This window comes from Hemiscyllium ocellatum, chromosome 3, assembly GCF_020745735.1.
Source record: "Hemiscyllium ocellatum isolate sHemOce1 chromosome 3, sHemOce1.pat.X.cur, whole genome shotgun sequence".
Lineage (NCBI taxonomy): Eukaryota > Metazoa > Chordata > Chondrichthyes > Orectolobiformes > Hemiscylliidae > Hemiscyllium > Hemiscyllium ocellatum.
In genome coordinates this window covers 55290487-55311632 of record NC_083403.1, presented here as the reverse complement: position 1 = coordinate 55311632, position 21146 = coordinate 55290487, and the positions used below count along the sequence as shown (strand labels likewise).

Below are 21146 nucleotides of genomic sequence, written 5' to 3'. Positions count from 1 at the left end.
CAGGGATGAGGAACTTCAAACATGTAGATGGATTGGAAAAACTGTTGTCTTTAGTGTAGAGTTAATGGAGGAGTTCAAACTCATGAGGATTCCAGGGAGAAACCCTTCCTGATAGCACAAGTGTCAAGGACCAGAGGACACTAATTTAAACTGATTGGCCAAAGAACACAGGATGAATTAGGAAAATATTCTATCTATAGCAAGTGGTTAGGATCTGGGATGCATTGCCTGGGAATCTGGGTTTTAAAAGGGGGATTGGATAACTATCTGAAGAGAAAAAAAGTGTTAGCCTACAAATGAGACTAGCTCCTTGTAGAGGACTGATTTGGACCAGAAGGTCAAGTGACCTTCTCAGTTTTAACCATTCCATGATTCTACAGTTCAATGACCTATGAACTGTTTGGCAAACCTTTTTTTAATGCAGTATCATTGTATGCTGAGATTAATATGTTGAAGAAATTGCCAACAGACTCATTAGTCAGTAATTTATATCGTATTTCTCTCTCCACAAATACTACCAGATCTGTTGAGTATTTTGGCACTTTCTGTTTTTATTTAAGAAAATATACAGTCTACTATAATCAACCATTCAAACTGAACAGCTTCTGGTTACATTCATACATAAGTAATGCTGGTAATACATTGCCAATTTAATGAATGCAGGACAGAACCTGGAGTAAATTGATATATGGAATGGGTATACTACACGGTAGAAGGGCATCTGTTTTTTAGTTGAAGATGATTTATGATGTAACTGCTGGAATATCTGATTGAACTGTTAGATTTTAATGCTGTAAGTGAATCAAAGTATAAGTAGCTCTTAGTCAATTTCCCTCAGTTTAATTGACATAGTTATCCAAATCAGAAAAAATCATAAAGGGCTTTAGAGAAAAGAAATTAGAAAAATTTCATTTAGAAAGAAGGTTTAGTAATACAAGTCAACCATATTTATCTATATAACATTTAACATAAACGATGCTATGCTTTCATAAATCCATGTTTATCAAGAAAATTAAGGGATCATTATCCAAAATTTCCTTACTATTCTTGCTCTGCTGAAAAATGTTATGTTTCAATCATTTATTTATGACATTTAAATTAGAATACCAAAAAGGAAAACATATCATTAATAATCTGGTAAATTAAATTTAACAAATGAAGAATGCTCTATATTGAGGAAGGAACCGATCTCTGTCCATTTCAATTTTCGACAGTTCGATTGAAGTTGCATTGTAAGAGTAAATCTGTGGGGCGCTTATACTTAGAATCAATCCCTTGCCTTACCTGACCAAGATCTTGCTTTATACCATCAGGAAGTGCAAAGTGGAGAATGTTCCATTCTGCAGCATTATCATTCCTGACCTTGAGGAACACAATAAACCATCTGGTTCTATTCATGCGAGTACAGTTACTTGTCAGGCTACTGACAGAGAGTTTGAATATATCTTTGTCTTGCATTTGTTCAATGCACGCTCAAGGTCTTTCTAGGTGGTTGTGCTTTGCTATTGTGTATGTTGAAAGACTGTGAGTAAAGATGAAAAGTATGAAATAAAATTGTGAAAACATCTTTTTCCGACAATAAAAGCAGTAGAATATCTTTTTGATGAGGTGGTCATGCCATCAGGTGACAGGCTGTTCATCACTTTGGAATAACTCAGTGTTTATTATCTGGTTATTTTCTTGTTGAGTCGAGAAATTGTCATAAACTGTCAGAATGGCATGGTGGCTCAGTGGACAGCACTGCTGTTCATAGCACCTGGGTCCCAGGTTCAATTCTAGCTGTGAGCAGCTGTCTGTGTGGAGTTTACACATTCTTCTCCATGTCTGTTTGGGTTTCCTCCCACAATCCAAAGATGTGCAGCTTAGGTAAATTGGCCATGCTAAATTGCCTATAGTGTTTCAAGGAATTGTAGGTTAGGTGCATTTGCCATTGAAAATGTAGGGTTATTGTGAAGGGAATGAGTCTGGGAGGGTTGGCGTACACTTGCTGGGCCAATGGCCTGTTTCCATACAGTAGGTGTTCTATTTTGACCACTGATTTTGAGTAACAATTAAAGATGAATGTTGATGGTGAATACGTCTATCCTATTTTGTTTTGTTTGCCTTTATTTACAAATTATTCTTAATAATTAACATTTATTATGTTTCCACAAGGAAATGGATGAATGGTATAAAAGCAAATTTGTTGATCTGAATCACACGTCTGCTAAACGCTTGGAAAATATGCGAATCACAAGAGAGCAACTTTCAGATTGTAAGTGGAATGTAAGTAGTCCTCATCTTAACATAGTTCTGTCCACCCAATTATTGAGAAATTAAAATAAACTTTTGCTGCTTGAAAAATTCACTTTGAACGTACTAACTATAGAAGTGGTGGATGCTTGTAGAGTTAAAAGGTTTAAAAGACATTTGGATAAGTACACGAAGAAGAAATGTTTGGAGGGAAACAGGCCAGGTGCAGTAGGTGGGACTAGTTTAGTTTGGCATTATTTTTTTTCCGTTAGGCGAGGAGACTAGGATACAGCCTTAAAATTAGAGGGGGTCAATTCAGAACAGAAATGCGGAGGCATTTCTTCAGCCAGAGTGGTGGGCCTGTGGAATTCATTGCCGCAGAGTGCAGTGGAGGCCGGGACGCTAAATGTCTTCAAGGCAGAGATTGATAGATTCTTGATGTCTTGAGGAATTAAGGGCTACGGGGAGAATGCGAGTAGGTGGAGTTGAAATGCCCATCAGCCATGATTGAATGGCGGAGTGGACTCAATGGGCTGAATGGCCTTACTTCCACTCTTATGTCTTATGGTCAGCATGGACTATTTGGACTGAAGGGTCTATTTCTGCGCTGTACGACTCTGTTTCTATAACTATATGTGAATGGTCCCTCAGTTAGACAAGAAAAGAATATTATTAGAGATTTGGAAAAGTAGAGCCACCACAGACCAATTCTCTCATTAAAGTGGTGGTGATTTTAATCTGAGGGGCAAGATTGAGAAAGTGGGAACTCCATGGTAATCTCAGATGGTACAGGAATTGAATTTGTACTTTTGATATTACTGCATTGCAAACCAACTGTCCAACTAACCAACCCCCTTATTAGAGAATATTGCAGCACAATGATCCAAAATGCTGGAGTTTATGGAGTTCGCGTTAAGAGCCATGATTCACCTATATATAGGACACAATTTATGTTGGTGGTAGGGTCTTGTAGGATCCTGTCTCATGTTGCCTCTGTTAATGAAAGCCCACCAGAACTAGATATCCACTTAAGGGCCTCAACTAGAGACATTCCTGGGCTGGATTTAATCAGGTGGAGGTGCAAGGGTGCAAATGTCCCTAATGCCACCGACACCAGTTCCACTGTTCCTAAACTTGGTGGCTGGGCAGGGGGGCAGTGGGCATCAAATTCTGCTTATAATTTTAGTTCCTGCTGTATTGAACCAAAGGCAAATCACAGGATTGGTCATGTGCAGATAGTTTCTAAATTGCTTCTCTCAATTGTTTATGAAATAAATAACGTGCTGTTTTTATATAACAGCTTTCGTATCTTCATTACATTATAAAAGCAATGAAGTACTTATGAAATGCAGTTTCTGTTGCGTAATCCAATACTTTCAAATATCTTCACAGGAGCACTATCAAAGGACATGTAGCCAGATGTTTTGTCAAAGAGATATGCTTTAAGTAGCTCTTAAGGGGTGAAAATGAGATGGACAGGCTTAGAATAAAATTCTAGAGTTGGTTGATGAATATTGAGAAACACAGGAAGCTGAAATTTGAATAATACAATTGCTGGAGGAGCTTTCAAAGATAGTGAAAAGTGAGGCCTGGAAGAGATTTGTAAATAAAAATGAGAAAATTGAAATGTTGAAGTTGAGCATTGCTAGACCAAGATTCAAAGTGAGTCAGGAGTGAAGGTGAAGATTTAATGTGATTTAGGATATGGCAGCAGAGCATTAAATAAGCTCAAATTAATGAAAGGATGTTGGCCAGCAGACTTGACTTTAGAGGCATATTTGAAGTCCACCGAGCACAAAAGCCACTGGAAAGAAATGAATAATGCTGCAGAACTGGAGAGGATTAAAAGCTAAGAGATTAGAAACTCAGCACCAAATAGGATACCAATATAGACTAAGATGACCAAAGTTGTACATGTTAAGATTCTACAAATAACAATTGGATAAATAATCAAGTTATTTATTCATGGGATAGGAACATTGGTAGCATTCTTAGCATTTTCTATTGCACATCCCTGACTGCTGTTGAGAAGGTCATGGTGTGAACTGCTGCTTCCCTAGTGGTGAAAGTACTCCCATAGGTACTTTCTCAAAGTGGTTTGGTACATTTAAATAGCTTGCCAAGTCATTTGAGAGGACAGTTCTGTCACATCTAGAATCATACAGGACAAGCCAAGTAAGGACATAAGGACATCACCCTAAGAACATTAGTGAACTGAGGAAGTTCTAAAGAGGGGTCACTGGACTCGAAACATAAATTCTGCTTTTTTTCCACAGCTGTCGAGCCTGCTGAATTTTCCAGCAATTTCACTTATTATAATAATCTGGTAATGAAACATTTAATAATATTGAAAACAACAATTTCTTTATTACAGATTTTAAAATTTTTGTGAACTTAATCTAAATTCCATCATAGACATAGAGGAATTAAAATGCATCTTTCTGCATCATTAGTTCAGTTAGCTGTGTAGTTGTCCTCACTGCACTACTGTATCCCTAATAATGCTGGATAAAATATAACCAGAATACTAACAGAAATCACACCTCTTGGAGATACCTGCTGAATGATTCAAAATGGAAGGCTGCCTCTCACCCAGCAGTCAAAGAAGCTGGTTCAAACGTCCAGCTCAGCAATGATGTTGGCTATTACTCAATATCCTCATGCCGAATAGAATTTAAACCAATTAAAGTGGGTATGTCATGAACTTTATTAATGGATATTATTGTATTGTTTATCTGGATTTCTAAAGTTACCCAGTTTGGACAAGGGGCAACACTGTCAGATTCATCTCTTTGCAGCAAAATCCCTTAATGGTAGATGGTCATTTATGCTGCATTTGAAAATCAGAAATTCTTGTTCATTTTAATGAGGAGGATGATGCTAAAATCTTGGTACTTATCCTCGCCAACTACTTTGTGTGCCACCAGAGTTCCCTGAGACTTTCCCTAGTGTGCAAACTTAGCAGAACCTTTTATACCTTTTTCCTGCCTTTAGCCTTTTCTGAACATATTCATTCTGCACTGCACCAGACAAAACTTGTCAGTGACCTTCCCTGGAACCTTGTAGACTGGAGTCTGATGGGAGGTCGCAGGGTCATGCTGAGGACAAAATTAGCAATATTTAAACTTTAGTTAATCTCCCTCCCCAAGTTGGTCTAAAGTCCTTGATACAGGAAACATACACATGCCTGCTTCCTCACGGAGATAAAACAAAAATACGGCAAATAACGGAAATCCAAAATAAAAATAGCAAATCTGGGAAATAACCAAAATGTCAGACAGTATCTGAAAAAAAGCAGAGTTAGTATTCCTGGAAAAAAACCTGGAAACACACCTAACGCTCTAAGTCATTGGCAGTTATCACGGCTTCCTAAGGACCCAATGAGTTCTCAACCATACTGAAGTGTCACTGTGTTATCGAAATTATATTGTGGTTTTGCGAAAAAGACAGTTTACTATTTTACTTGTTAGGTCTTCTTTAAAAAATCCAAATGTTTCTATTTTTTTCAGCTTAAGAGCAGTGAGATGGAACTGGATGCTCTGAAGGCCCGAAAGGCAGTGCTGGAGACACAGAATAAAGAGGCAGCAAGTAAATATAAGCAAGAGATTGAAGAATGCCAGGTACTCACAGTGACATTACTTTCCCTTAGGTTGAGGTTGAAAATCCGAATAATTAATTTAGAAGCATTTCCAATTATTTCTTCAGATAGTAAAAGGACAGCTAGTAAGGATAATCTCTCTCTTTAGATTAGATTCCCTACTGTGTGGAAACAGGCCCTTCGGCCCAACAAATCCACACCAACCGTCCAAAGAGTAACTTTGGAGTCATCCCTCTGACTAATGCACCTAACACAATGGGCAATTTAGCATGGCCAATTCACCTGGCCCGCATATCTTTGGACTGTGGGAGGAAACCCACACAGACACAGGGAGAATGTGCAAACTCCACACACACAGTCACCTAAGGGTGGAATTGAACCTGGGACCCTGTTGTTGTGAGGCAGCAGTGCTAACCACTGAGCCACCATGCCCCAAACTCATTGATTAGATTAGATTTCCTACAGTATGGAAACAGGCTCTTCAGCCCAACAGGTCCACACCAAACCTCTGAAGAGTAACCCACCCATACCCATTCCCTACCCTGTATTTACCCCTGACTACTGCACCTAACTCTATGGGCAATTTAGCATGGCCAATTCACCTGGCTAGCACATCTTTGGACTGTGGGAGGACACCGGAGCACCCAAAGGAAACCCACGCAGACACAGAGAATGTGCAAACTCCACACAGACAGTGACCTGAGGCAGGAATTGAACCCAGGCCCCTGGCGCTGTGAGGCAGCAGTGCTAACCACTGCCCACCAGGTTGCCCTTATTAGCAAATATATATAGGTTCAAACGTTGCATATCAACAATAAAGAAATGATGTTAGCCATTCGTTATTCTCACAGCTACCCATAGAGTTTTTCTGAGCTGCTGAGTGTCTCCTTTCTGCCTTTGAGTGTCTAATCTAGAGCAACACCTTCCACAGGGGTTTGCAAGCAGAGTAACCAATAGTACACCTCCTCAACCAATCATGTTAAATAGCCCTCACTGTGACATGTAGGGCATGAAACTAGGCTCTGTAGCACCAGGCAGAGTGCATGAGTAATGGTGTCTAACAGCCACGAATGCTGATATTATAGAAGTCATCGAACTCCTACAGTGTGGAGACAGAACATTCAGCCTAACAGATCCACACTGAACTTCCGAAGAGTATTCCACCCACACCCATTCCCCTATCTTATTACTCTTCATTTCCCATAACTAATGCACCTAACCTACACATTCCTGAACACTATGGGCAATTTATCATGGCCAATTCACCTAACCTGCACATCTTTGGACTGGGAGGGAACAGGAGCACCCGGAGAAACCCATACAGACCTGAGGAGAATGTGCAAACTCTACATAGAGAGTTGCCTGAGGCAGGAATCAAACCCAGGAGCCTGGTGCTGTGAGGCAGCAGTGCCAACATCTGAGCCACTGTTGGTGCTTGGACTATTATTTTGGATCGTACAGGTCCAGTTAGTATCCACTGTTTAGTCAGTCATAACCAAACTCCATGAGACCATAAGATGTAGGGAAAAAAAGGCTAATCAGCCAAAAGCGGCACAATGGCTCAAGGGTGGCATGGTGGCTCAGTGGTTAGCACTGCTGCCTCACAGTGCCAGGGACCCAGGTTTGATTCCAGCCTCAGGTAACTGTGGAGTTTGTACATTCTCCCAGTGTCTGCGTGGGTTTCCTCGGGTGCTCCAGTTTCCTCCCACAATCCAAAAAGATGTCCATGCCAGGTGAATCCATCAAGTCTGTCTGCCATTCAATGAACTCATGGTTGATCTAATAGTGTTGCATCCCCATAACCCTTGATTCCCTTACCAATCCCATTCATTAACATGTTTGTTCAACAGAAACTAACTTATACGCACTAATTAATTAATCATGTACATTCTCTCAATTCCTGTCTTATGAGTGCTTTTACCCATCTTATCGCTTCTACACAGTAGTATCGCAGTGGCTGTTGCATGTCTGGTGCTAACTTAGACTGACAAAGTTTGCAGATAGCTCTGCCAGGTGATCTCAAGCAGCTCCTTGCCTTCAGGACTCAGCTTTGGACGGCTTCACTGCAGCATGGGCAGCATCAGCTTGAATAGCTGAAGGCAGCAAAAAGGGCACTGACAGAATAGCAGCAATAGGGCCAGGATTACTGTCATCCCAAGAGAACAACATGTTTCTGCTAAACTAATGCCACTCCTCCAGGCAACATTTTAACTGTCTCAGTTATTTGGATTGCTAGATTAGCTGCCATACCCTTCTAAATGCTGGCCATATGCTGCCATCACAGCAGCATCTGAACTTTGCATTGCATAAAGAAGGGTTTGCATGGAAACAGATATGATGCTCCTGTTGTCAGTCTGAACCTTTGCTGCAGCTTTGAGACATTGGCAGGCTTGCATGTGTGCTGCACTGGAAGCTGAGACATCGATCACTAGATGCTTCATCACTGGGTTTCCAAATACTGTCATGGAATTTGCAGCACTTCTCCACTGGAAAAGACAGACTTCAAGCTCAGTGTAAATCCTTGTGCCAAACTGAAGCCTTCAACTCAACAGAGGGCAAGGTCACAGAAAGTGATTCAGATGAAGATTTTGTTGGTACAATCTACCGGACAATATTGATGGATATTGGCAGAAAGTTGCATAGTGCATGAGCAAATACACCAGAAAATCTGCTGACGAGTATCATAAAGAAGTCTGGCTTCAATTTGGCACAGGATTTTGTTCAGAGTCTATCTTTTCCACCACTGCAAATTCCATGACAGCATTTGGAGAACTAACAGTGATGCAGCGTCTGGTGATTGACGTCAATTGGAAGCCTCCCAGTACCTCAAAACTGCAATGAAGATTCAGACTCAGTGGTCCCAATTATAAAATTCAGGTTATTGTATTTATGCTGCCAAAATATATTAAATAATTCCTGCCTTGCAAGATAAGCTGTTTATATAGAATACCTGTGAAAAGGAATCCTGATCAGAACCAGCCATTGCTGTCATCAGAAACTAGTCATCAGAAATTTTATTAGCAAGTAGAAAGTTACATTTTAGAATGTTTTTCCTGCAGAACAAAATTGAGAGTTTGCAACAACAACTGAGTACCATCAAAGAAAAAATAGCTCTCCATTTACGTGAATATCAAGATCTGCTCAATATTAAAATGGCGCTGGAAGTCGAAATTGCTACATACAGGTAAGGATCTGTAGAGGGATGAAAACATAATAAGCTGGAAATAAGTAGCAGATCCATGCATATCTGAAAATAAATATGATATGTTAGTGTATAAAGTAGTGACCCTTCCTCAGGTGTGTAAAGCAGATGGATCCATTTTGCGCCCTTAATTAAGAAGTAAAAACACTGACTGCAGATGCTAGATTAGAGTGGTGCTGGAAAAGCATAGCAGTTCAGGCAGCACCGAGGAGTAGGAAAATCGACGTTTCGAGCAAAAGCTCTTCATCAGGAGTGGAGGTTGAATGCCTGCAGGGTGGAGGGATCCCCTGCAGGCACTCTGCTTCTATTCCTGATGAAGGGCTTTTGCCAGAAATGTCGATTTTCCTGCTCCTCAGATGCTGCCTGAACTGCTATGCTTTTCCAGCACCACTCTAATCTAGCCCTGAATTAAGAGTTCCATGAGTCCAGGTACATCTTGAAAATTGTTATACACTGAGATTGAATTTCTAAGCATTTAGCTAAAGTATTAGCTGAGCACTTATTACTTGAGGTGCAGGTGGATTTACTATGATTGATTTAATTTGGGATTAGTTACAAGGAAACAACATTTAAGTAAGGTTTCCACAACCCTTACTCAAAATTGGGAAGGACAAACTGCAGAACACCTGGATAAATTCATCCCTATAGACTCTGAAGTTTTAAAAGAGCAAGAAAGGAAGATTTCTTAGCACAAATATATGTTAGAACATGGGTTATTTTTCACACATGACTATAAAGGCATACACTATAATATAATTAAAAGGGAAATGGATATGTGTTCGAGAAGTAAGAATATGAAAGGATACAGGGAAATGGGATTGCTCCTGTTCCAGGGTTAGTACTGGGATAGGTATGTAGTATTTAGCAATTAATTCCATAGGATCTGCGAGTTCTAAGTATTTTAAAACTAGTCCTAATCCAACTTGAATTTTCAGATCAAACACCATACCAATCTAAGCTAAATTCATACCTATGGCTCTTACTCAAATAGGTCTGAATCAATCAAGAACAGCAAGAAACTGATTACTCAGTCTCTTAAGCATATTCCACAAATTTAGGATAATTGTTCCTCGGTCCCATTTTGTGCTGTAAATGATCAACTGCGAAATCAAACTATAGTGATAGGATAGCAAGTAGGAGTGAGGTAGCATAATAGTTACTGGACTAGTAAATGTGACTTTGATCTAGAGACATGAGTCTAGACGTAACAAAAAGAAATATCCATTAGTAAATCTGCTATTTCAGTGATAAGAAATGGCACAACTGTTCATGGTGTGGAGGAAATACCTTGGAGATATTTCTAATTGAAGTATGAAAGAGGAAATTCAGTTTTAATCCACATGGCATAAGTTAGAACCAGAGTCACTTGCTAAGTAAAGGTCATCAAAAGTTGTAACACTAATTTTCTTTTTTTCCACAGATGCTGCCTGATCTGTTAGTATTTCCAGCATTTTCTGTTTTTATTATTGATACTAAGTTCTTCTTCCAGATTTTATTTAATTAGCTGAATTTAAATTGTGCAGCTACTGCAACTTAAATTAATTTCTAGAGTTCATTAATCTGGGTCTCTGTATTACAAATCCAGTATCCTCACAAATGTAGGTAGGTAACACTACTTTTTCCCTCATCCCTGACCAAGTTTCTATAATATGAAGGCTGAATAGGTAAGGAAGCCACAAACCCATTAGCTGTTAGTCCTTTAAGACCCTTGTGTGTCTATGATCACTTCCTTCATTGCCAAAACATACTGGGTTGTTTAAGGTGGACAAAAGAGGAGGTGATGGCCTAGTGATATTCACACTAGACTATAAATCCAGAGTCCCAGGTAATGTTCTGGAGAGCTGTATTTGAATCTTGCCACGACAGATGGTGGAATTTGAATTCAATAAAAATATGGACTTAAAAGTCTAATGATGACCATGAAACCATTGCCCATTGCTGGAAAAAACCTACCTGATTTACTAATTTCCTTTAGGGAAGGAAACAGCTGTCCATATCTTGCCTTGCTTACATTTGACTCCAGATCCACAGAAATGAGGTTCGCTCTTAACTGGACAAGAAATTAGGGATGCCCTAATCCTGTGAATGATTGAAATAAAGAAGAGGATTGTTTTTGCATTGCAGTAGGTGGAATGGTAGGTGGGGTGCTGCATCTTTGGCAGAATACCCTGTTGGTGTCAAGATACTACCACCACCACCACCACCTCCCCTTTAAGATCATGCCTTTCTTTGTGCCTCCCTAACAGGCCTGGTTAGCGTGCCACCCCAACATCCCCACCATCCTCCTGTGGATCTCTCTCTATCCACAAAAAGCCCAACTTACCTTTTTTCCTGTGTCCATGAAATCTGATGTATCTTTGTGTAGTCCCAACAGTGTCCACTTCTGGCACTCTTGGGACTGCAACAACTACTGGCAAATCCAAGCAACCGGCAGCTCACAAAGTTACAAAAGTGAAAGCCCAATCTTAAACTGGATGGCCTATCAGACCAAACTATTGTTGCCTTTGTAAGTGTCAGTCAATTTTCCACTAACTTTTTTGTTATGGACCAGACCAAATTGCCTCAAAATACATTAAGAAGATAGCCTAAACCCTAACCTTTTTCTTAGTTTATTGTATTGTGTTCTGGATGCAATTCAATTGATCAAACTACCAGATTTGAAGAAAAACATGCTTTATTCACATTCTATAGTTAAAACACAACACAGAACGAACAAATTGGAATAACTTAACTCTATTGGAAAACTTAACAGAATAATAGAGTATTTTACTACTAATCAGTAACTGTTCCAATATAGTAACATCCTTTAAACACACCCTTGGCAAAAGACTAGTTCAGAAAATTATATTGTCCCATAGGCAGTTTGCCAGTCCAGGAGGAAAAAGCATAAAGATAAAACAGAGTGTAGCAGGGAGAGATGTACTGCAGCTTCCAAACCTAGCTTCAAGACACCGCAACTGCTACTGAAATCTAAAACTAGAAATCGCAGTTCAGTGGGAGCTTGACCCCACCCACTCAGGCTGCTTTTATTATTTCAATTTTTAAAAAAAGAACCCAAGGTCTCACAAGCTGTTTACTTTGATCTTTCCCTCTGCTTTAAGATCTCTCTTCAAAAGAAACCAGGACAAAACACACCTCTTAAAGCCATAGTGGAAAAGAGATTTTTCTTTCAGGGAGATGGTGTGATCAATATATCCCCTTCCATAAAATTCAGTTCTAGATGCTACAAAAGGAAATATTAGGCATAAGAATGTATCAATGTTGACAAACTTTTGTTGTTTGCACTTTCTGTTTTAACTCTTCAGTTTGGCTCAATTTGGTGGTATTTGTGTATACAGGGGAAAAAGTTGAGACATTAAACTGACTGCAGAAGCTTGTAACTTTCTTTGACTGTTCAGTGGGGTGCCATGCAACTGCTATATTGGTTGAGATACTACCTTCATGGCTAGCCCTGGTTTCCCACAGCGTCAGAGACCCGAGTTCAATTCCAGCCTTGGGCGACTGTCTGTGTGGAGTTTGCACATTCTCCCTGTGTCCGTATGGGTTTCCTCCCACAATCTAAAGATGTGCAGATTCCATGAATTGGTCATACTGAATTGCCCATAGTGTTCGGTGCATTAGTCAGAGGGAAATGGGTCTGAGTGGATTACTCTTCAGAGGGTTGGTGTGGACTTGTTGGGCCAAGTGGCCTGTTTCCACACTATAGGGATTCTATTCTATTAAACCAAGATCGATCTGCCTTTTTAGGTGGATGTAAAGGATTGCAATGCACTATTCAAAGAGCAAAACACTTCCTCTCAATTGCTGGACAGCAACACAATTTAAAAATGGGATATCTGATAATTTCCTGATTGTGGTAATTTACTGATTGAAAATTGAGAATTGACATGTGGGATAAATGCAAGTTGTTTTGTTAATAAACCTACTCATTTCTGCCATGTTTTTGAATCAAATAGGCTTTGCCCCTTCTTCAGAACCTTTGCTGAATTCAGGTACACTGGTAGTTCAGAGATATTTGTTAGAAAAACTGAATGTTCTTGTTAACAAAACCTTTTGTTTTGTTTTATTACCAATCTTCAGGAAATTGATTGAAGGAGAGGATTCTCGCTTGTCAACATTGATGGGTACGTTCTGCGTGATGGGACAGGGGAATCTTAGTGCTGTTGAGAACCTTTCCAAGGAACAGGCTGTGGAAGTGACTGAAAAGAAAACTGTATTCATCAGGTAAAAGTAATTCAGTCCTCCAACGGATGGAGCAAATGATAAATCAGGCACTCTCTTATGTAGGGTCAGCAGTAGGACATTTCCTACTTATTGATGAGAGCACAATAAATGATTAAACAATTAAAGAAATGCTGAAATATTTTAATCTTTGCTTGAGAAAGTTTGGTTTCAATAACATGCTTACTTTCATTTTCTCCTTTTGGTGGAAAAATGGAAATCAGAATAATGAGTTACAAACATTCAAAATTATGCAAAATTGTACCTTTTGTTTCAGTTGAGATGGGCTTGTATATTCATAATCTATATTATACAGGTAACTTAAAACATTGCTTAAATATGTAAGTTAGCTCACTGAGCTTGAAGGTTTGTTTTCAGATGCTGCATCATCATCCTATGTAATATCATCTGGTGAAGCACTGGTGGTATGTTCTGCCTCTCTATTTACAGGTCTTGGTTTCTTAAAGTGGCTGACTCATTTAAGTTCTCTTTTTTCAAGGGAAGGTAAATAGAATCTAAAGTGATGGGTTTATTGATGGAGATCTGGTTCGAATGCCATGCCTCTAAGAATTTTTGTGTCTTTGTTTCAACTGTCCTAGGATGTGTGTTGTCCCAGTCAAAGTGGTGTCCTCCTTTGTCTCTCAGTATAGAAACTGGCCATAGTGGGTCATGTCATTTGGTGGCCAATTGGTGTTCATGTATCCTGGTGGCAAGTTTCCTGCAAGCTTGTCTGATGTAGTGTTTTTATCATTCTTGCATGGTATCTTGTCAATTTATGTTAGTTTTACTGGTAGTATCTAATGGATCCTTCAATTAGTCACTGTTTAAGTGTGTTGGTAAGTTTGTAAGCTAACATGATGCCAAGGGGTCCGAGAGTTGTTGTCTCTAGTTTGTTACCCATGCCACGTGATAGAGAGTTGAGGAATAGGGAGAGAGAGCAGTTAAATGCGTGGCTACAGGGATGGTGCAGGAGGGAGGGATTCCGGTTTCTGGATAACTGGGGTTCTTTCTGGGGAAGGTGGGACCTCTATAAATAGGATGGTCTACACCTGAACCTGAGGGGCACCAGTATCCTTGGGGGCAGGTTTGCTAGTGCTCTTTGGGGGGGTTTAAACTAACTCTGCAGGGGCATGGGAACCTAGACTGTAGCTTTAGGGTGCAGGACCTGGAGTGTAGGGAGGTTAGGAACATGGCATCAATCTCAAATTTGGGTGCCTATAAACAGGAAAGTGGCTTGAAGTGTGTATACTTCAATGTGAGAAGTATACGAAATAAGGTAGGTGAACTTGCAGTGTGGGTTGGTACCTGGGATTTCGATGTTGTGGCTATTACAGAGACATGGGTAGAACAGGGACAGGATTGGCTGCTGCAGGTTCCAGGGTTTAAATGTTTTAGTAGGGTCAGAGGTGGGGATAAAAGAGGGGGAGGTGTGGCATTGCTTGTCAAAGATAGTATTACAGCAGTGGAAAGGAGAATGGATGAAGACTCGCCATCTGAGGTATTTTGGCTGAGCTTAGAAATAGGAAAGGTGAGGTCACCCTGTTAGGAGTTTTCTACAGGCCTCCTAATAGTCCTAGAGACATAGAAGGAAGGATTGCGAGGATGATTCAGGAGAAGAGTGAAAGTAATAGGGTGGTTGTTATGGGGTCTTTAACTTTCCAGATATTGACTGGGAAAGCTATCGCTCGAGTACGTTAGATGGGTCGGTGTTTGTCTGATGTATGCAGGAGGGTTTCCTGACACAATATGTAGAAAGGCCAACAAGAGGTGAGGGCATAATGGGTTTGGTTCTGGGTAATGAACCAGGCCAGGTGTTAGAATTGGAGGTAGGCGAGCACTTTGGGGACAGTGACCACAATTCAGTGACTTTTACTCTAGTGATGGAGAGGGATAAGTGCGCACTATAGGGCAAGAGTTATAGCTGGGGGCATGGAAATTTTGATGCGGTGAGGCATGACTTAGAATGTGTGGCTTGGAAAAGTAGGCGTCAAGGAAAGGGTGCAATCGATATGTGGAGCTTGTTCAAGAAGCAACTATTGAGTGTCCTTGATAAGTATGTACCTGTCAGGCAGGGAGGAAAGGGTCGTGTGAGGGAGCCGTGGTTTAATAAGGAATTGGAATCCCTTGTTAAAGGGAAGAGGGTGCCTATATAAAGATGAGGCGTGAAGGTTCAATTGGGGCGATTGAGAGTTATAAGGTAGCCAGGAAGGATCTAAAGAGAGAGCTAAGAGCAGCAAGGAGGGGACATGAAAAGTCCTTGGTTGGTAGGATTAGGGAAAACCCAAAGGTTTTCTATAGGTATGTCAGGAATAAAAGAATGACTAGGGTAGGAATAGGTCCAGTCAAGGATAGTAGTAGGAAGTTGCGTGTGCAGGCTGAAGAAATTGTGGAGACTCTGAATGAATACTTTTCATCAGTATTCACTCAGGAACAGGACATTGTTGCCAATGTGAATATTGAGGCACAATTAATTAGAATGGATGGCTTTGAGGTATGTAGGGAAGAGGTGTTGGAAATTCTGGAAAGGGTGAAAATAGATAAGTCCCCTGGGCCCGATGGCATTTATCCTAGGATTCTCTGGGAAGCAAGGGAGGAGATTGCAGAGCCATTGGCCTTGATTTTTATGTCCTCGTTGTCTACAGGAATAGTGCCAGAAGACTGGAGGATAGCAAATGTGGTTCCCTTGTTCAAGAAGGGGAGTAGGGATAACCCTAGTAACTATAGGCCGGTGAGTCTCACTTCTGTTGTGGGCAAAGTCTTAGAGATTTGTAAGGAATAGGACTTATGAACATCTGGATAGGGATAATGTGATCAAGGATAGTCGGCATGGTTTTGTGAAGGGCAGGTCATACCTCACAAACCTTATTGAATTCTTTGAGAAGGTGACTAAGGAGGTGGACGAGGGTAAAGCGGTAGATGTGGTGTATATGGATTTTAGTAAGGCATTTGATAAGGTTCCCCATGGTAGACTACTGCAAAAAATATGGAGGTATGGCATTGAGGGTGAGTTGGAGGTTTGGATTAGGAATTGGCTGGCTGGAAGAAGACAGAGGGTAGTAGTTGATGGTAAAGGTTCATCTTGGAGTGCAGTTACGAGTGGTGTTCCGCAAGGATCTGTTTTGGGACCATTGCTGTTTTGTCATTTTTATAAATGACCTGGAGGAGGGGCTAGAAGGTTGGGTGAGCAAGTTTGCGGACGATACGAAAGTCGGTGGAGATGTTGACAGTGAGGAAGGATGTGGCAGGTTACAGCGGGATATAGATAAGCTGCAGAGCTGGGCAGAAAGGTGGCAAATGGAGTTCAATGTAGGTAAGTGTAGTGATTCACTTTGGTAAGAGTAACAAGAAGATGGAGTACTGGGCTAATGGTCGGATACTTGGTAGTGTGGATGAGCAGAGGGATCTTGGTGTCCATGTACATAGATCTCTGAAAGTTGCCACCCAGGTAAATAGTGCTGTGAAGAAGGCGTATGGCGTACTGGCTTTTGTTGGTAGAGGAATTGAGTTCCGGAGTCCTGAGGTCATGTTGCAGTTGTATAAGACTCTAGTGCGGCCGCATCTGGAGTATTGTGTGCAGTTTTGGTCGCCATACTATGTGAAGGATGTGGAGGCACTGGAACGGGTGCAGAGGAGGTTTACCAGGATGTTGCCTGGTATGGTAGGAAGTTCGTATGAGGAAAGGCTGAGGCATTTGGGGCTTTTTTCATTGGAGAAAAGAAGGTTTAGGGGTGACTTGATAGAGGTTTACAAGATGATTAGGGGTTTAGATAGGGTTGACCATGAGAACCACGTACGGAGTCAGATATTACGAGGGGGCATAGCTTTACGTTAAGGGGTGGTAGGTATAGGACAGATGTTAGGGGTAGATTCTTTACTCAGCGAGTCGTGAGTTCATGGAATGCCTGCCAGTAACAGTGGTGGACTCTCCCTCTTTATGGGCATTTAAATGGGCATTGGATAGGCATATGGAGGATATGGTTGAAAATGTGTTGCTGGTTAAAGCACAGCAGGTCAGGCAGCATCCAAGGAATAGAAAATTCGACATTTCGGGCATAAGCCCTTCATCAGGAATGAGGAGAGGGTGCCAAGCAGGCTAAGATAAAAGGTAGGGAGGAGGGACTTGGGGGAGGGGCGATGGAGATGTGATAGGTGGAAGGAGGTCAAGGTGAGGGTGATAGGCCGGAGTGGGGTGGGGGCGGAGAGGTTAGGAAGAAGATTGCAGGTTAGGAGGGCGGTGCTGAGTTGAGGGAACCGACTGAGACAAGGTGGGGGGAGGGGAAATGAGGAAACTGGAGAAATCTGAGTTCATCCCTTGTGGTTGGAGGGTTCCCAGGTGGAAGATGAGGTGTTCTTCCTCCAACCGTCGTGTTGTTATGTTTTGCCGGTGGAGGAGTCCAAGGACCTGCATGTCCTCGGTGGAGTGGGAGGGAGAGTTAAAGTGTTGAGCCACGGGGTGGTTGGGTTGGTTGGTCCGGGCGTCCCTGAGGTGTTCTCTGAAGCGTTCCGCAAGTAAGCGGCCCGTCTCCCCAATGTAGAGGAGGCCACATCGGGTGCAGCGGATGCAATAGATGATGTGTGTGGAGGTGCAGGTGAACTTGTGGCGGATATGGAAGGATCCCTTGGAGGGAAGTGAGGGAGGAGGTGTGGGCGCAAGTTTTACATTTTATATGGAGGATATGGGCTAGTGTAAGTTAGGCGGGCTTGGATCGGCGCAACATCGAGGGCCGAAGGGCCTGTACTGCACTGTATTTTTCTATGTTCTATATTTCCATGTAGTCTGGAAATCATTTCTGATATGCCTGTGATGTAAGGTGATGTGGCTATAGTTTTTGATTGCATTATGTCTGCTTATTTGGATTTTACTCTGAGGAATTGGTGGATTGTGTTTATTGGGTACCCATTTTTCTTGAAAATATTGTATAGATATTATTCTGCTTTTTGTAGTTCTTTTGTAGTGCTGCAGTGTGATTTAGCTTGTTGAAATGTCTTGATGTAGCTCTGCTTGTGGGTGTTGGGATGTTTGTTTCTGAAGTTAAATATGTGGCCCGTGTGTGTTGTTTTTCTGTAGACACTGTTTTGAAACTCTCTGTTAACTGTACTTTCAACTGTCATGTCTAGGAATGGGAGTCTGTTGTTGTTCTCCTCCTCTTTTGAGACTTTTATGCCTGTCTGGATATTATTGATGGTGTTGTATGTTTCCTCTAATTTGCTCTGTTTTGTGATGACAAAAGTGTCATCTATATAGCGGGGCCAAAGTTTGGGTTGGATAGATGGAGGGCAGCTTGTTCAAGTCTCAACAATACTGTGTCTGCTATGAGTTCTGATATTGATGATCCCATAGTTGTTCTGTTAACTTGTTTGTAGGTTTTATTTTTGAATGTGAAGTGGATGGTGAGACACAGGCCAACTAACTTGAGGATGTTGGTTTTGCTGATGAAGTTGGTGCTGTCTGGTGTTTGTGGTCCTGGTTTTCCTCATCATGATGCCAGTGTTTCTTTGGCCAGGTTGACATTAATGTGAAAATAGCTATGAGGTCAAAGGAGACCATTATTTCATCCTCTTCTATCTTGGTGTCTTTGGTGTTCAGGAATTCTTAGGTGGAGTGAATGGTGTGGCATATTTTTGCTGTTTTAGTTTTTGGTGGAGTTCTTTGGCTAGTCTGTATGTTGGTGTACCAGGTAGGGAGACTTTCCATCTTCCCTTGAAACGTAAATGACATCACCCACCATAAGAAACCAAGACCTGTAGATTGGGAGGAAGGACATACTACCAGAGACTCTGAAAGACGATGTTACCTAGTATGATGATGAAATGTCTGAAAACAAACCTTCAAGCTCAGCAAGCTAACTTACATACTTATCATTAACCTGAGCTACAAACCTTCTCAAATATTGCTTAAATATCAAGGCATGAACTGAAATAGTCACTAGTCTAGTAATCCAGAGGCCCTAACTAATGTACTAAACAGTGAAATTTAAATTCAATTTAAAAAAAAACAGGAATTGATAACTAGTTTCAGTAATGGTGACCATAAAAGAATTGGTGACTACTTAAAACCTCATCTGGTTCAGTCATGTCCTTAAGGGGAGGAAATCTGCCGACCTTACCTGGTCTGATCTACATGTGACAGCAATGTTGTTAAATCTTAACTACCCTCCTTTCAAGGACAGTTAGAGATGGACAACAAAGCTGGCCTTTCCAGTGATGCCCAAATTCCCTGAGAATATATTTAAAAATATATTGTAATCAATACAACAGTGAATCTTAATACAGCTAACAAATGCTTGAGAATTATATATGCCAATATTTTATTTAACCTAGCAACTATTTAAAATAGTAAGTAGATTCTTGAATGATGTTTGTTTGATGCTTGGGGCATATTTGAGGAATTCAGATGCACTGCTGCATGATTTTCCAACCATTTTCTGACAGGCAAGACTCTGTATCGGATGAACAAGCTCACAACACTATCCCCGAAATGTCCTGAAATTCACTAGAATGACTGTACAACCATTGCAGCTTGATCTCTATCCCAGACTGAAAGAATGTTCAACTTACATTTATTTAGCTATCGCTCCATCCCATAAGCCAATATTTAGGCATTCTGACAATTCAAGAAAAAGATTTTATTCTGAACTTAAAAACATTCATGCTATTCTAAAATGTAAGTAAGTTAAGTTCCATTGAGCTGCTCTCTCACTGGAGAGAGACAACTGGTGGTGAGTTTAACCTGAGGGTCACTACGCCTCAGGCGAGCGGTTACTTGAAAAAGTGGAACCTTCATAGTGACTGCAGTGAGTACAGAGATTGAGTCTGTGCTGTTGGTGTCACTCTGCATGACAAACCATGAACTAAGCTAACAGCTTCAATTTTTCCCAATATTTTGAAAAGTCACAATTACTTAAAACATATAGGCTTCAATGTGGGTACTGATGAATTGTGAAAGGCACAGAATATAATGTTCCTCTCCTTATTTGCATGTGACCATTATGGGTACAGATTTTGTACCTAGGGCTACTGAATTTCCGGGAGATGGCACACCGGGAGGGGGACTCCCTCATTTTCTATCCAGTTTGTTGTGAAATACTAATGTTGTAATCTTTTCTTTTAACCTCAGAACAGTTAAAACAGATGAAGACACTTTGCAAAATGATATGCAAGAGAGAACCATTATAATCTCTGGTGCTGCAGATTATAATGATGAAGAATAAAGGTCTTAGAAACAATGTTAATGGTCAAATAGTTTTTAAGAAAATGCTGCAAGTATTTAAGTAATTGATGTTTGACATTCTTAACAGATACATTGTTAACAATTTAAGGCATAGAGTGTAATGGACATTGTCCTTGGGGGTGTATAAAACTGCTTCTTTAAACAAATAAAACTACCAGCATTAAAGCAGTGCCTGTGTGGAAGTCATGATATCTGCTGAATCAAGCTGCAATTATTTAAACCAAACTTTATTGCATTTTCTGATATTTATTATGAAACTTGAACATTCAACTGAACTTTCAAAAGCACAAACCATAGCAGTCAACTAAGATTTCACCCTCATTATGAAACTTAAAACACAAAACAGCTTGTGGTTGTATTACACTCACCAGTTCCCAATGGTTTCCCAGTGTTTTTTAACTCATTAAGTTATCTCTGAGTCAGGTTCTGGGTTCAAGACCCAATCCGGCACAAAAATCAAGATTGACGCTTGAATGCTGGACAGAAGAAATAATGCACAACCTGAGGTTCTAGCTTTCAGATGAGGTGTTAAACTGAGAGCCCATAAAACTGTTCACGTTGACTCAAAAGATCATATGGCACTTTTTCCAAGAACAGCAGGGAGTTTTTCCTGGTGCCTTGGCCAAAATCTATTCCTCAGTCAACATCACAATGAAATAAAT

At 40.7% G+C, this 21146-nt stretch overlaps 1 protein-coding gene across 1 annotated transcript in view; it reads left to right on the top strand.

Annotated features, from left to right (window-relative positions):
- zgc:172323 (uncharacterized protein LOC564165 homolog) overlaps positions 1-20464 on the top strand; it is a 40363-nt gene extending 19899 nt beyond the window's left edge. Inside the window, exons 7-11 of the mRNA XM_060820741.1 lie at positions 2155-2265; positions 5742-5852; positions 8890-9014; positions 13113-13256; positions 20371-20464. Of these exons, the coding sequence (XP_060676724.1) occupies positions 2155-2265; positions 5742-5852; positions 8890-9014; positions 13113-13256; positions 20371-20464 (585 nt within the window). The remainder of the gene's footprint in view (positions 1-2154; positions 2266-5741; positions 5853-8889; positions 9015-13112; positions 13257-20370) is intronic.
- The last annotated feature ends 682 nt before the right edge of the window (positions 20465-21146 follow it).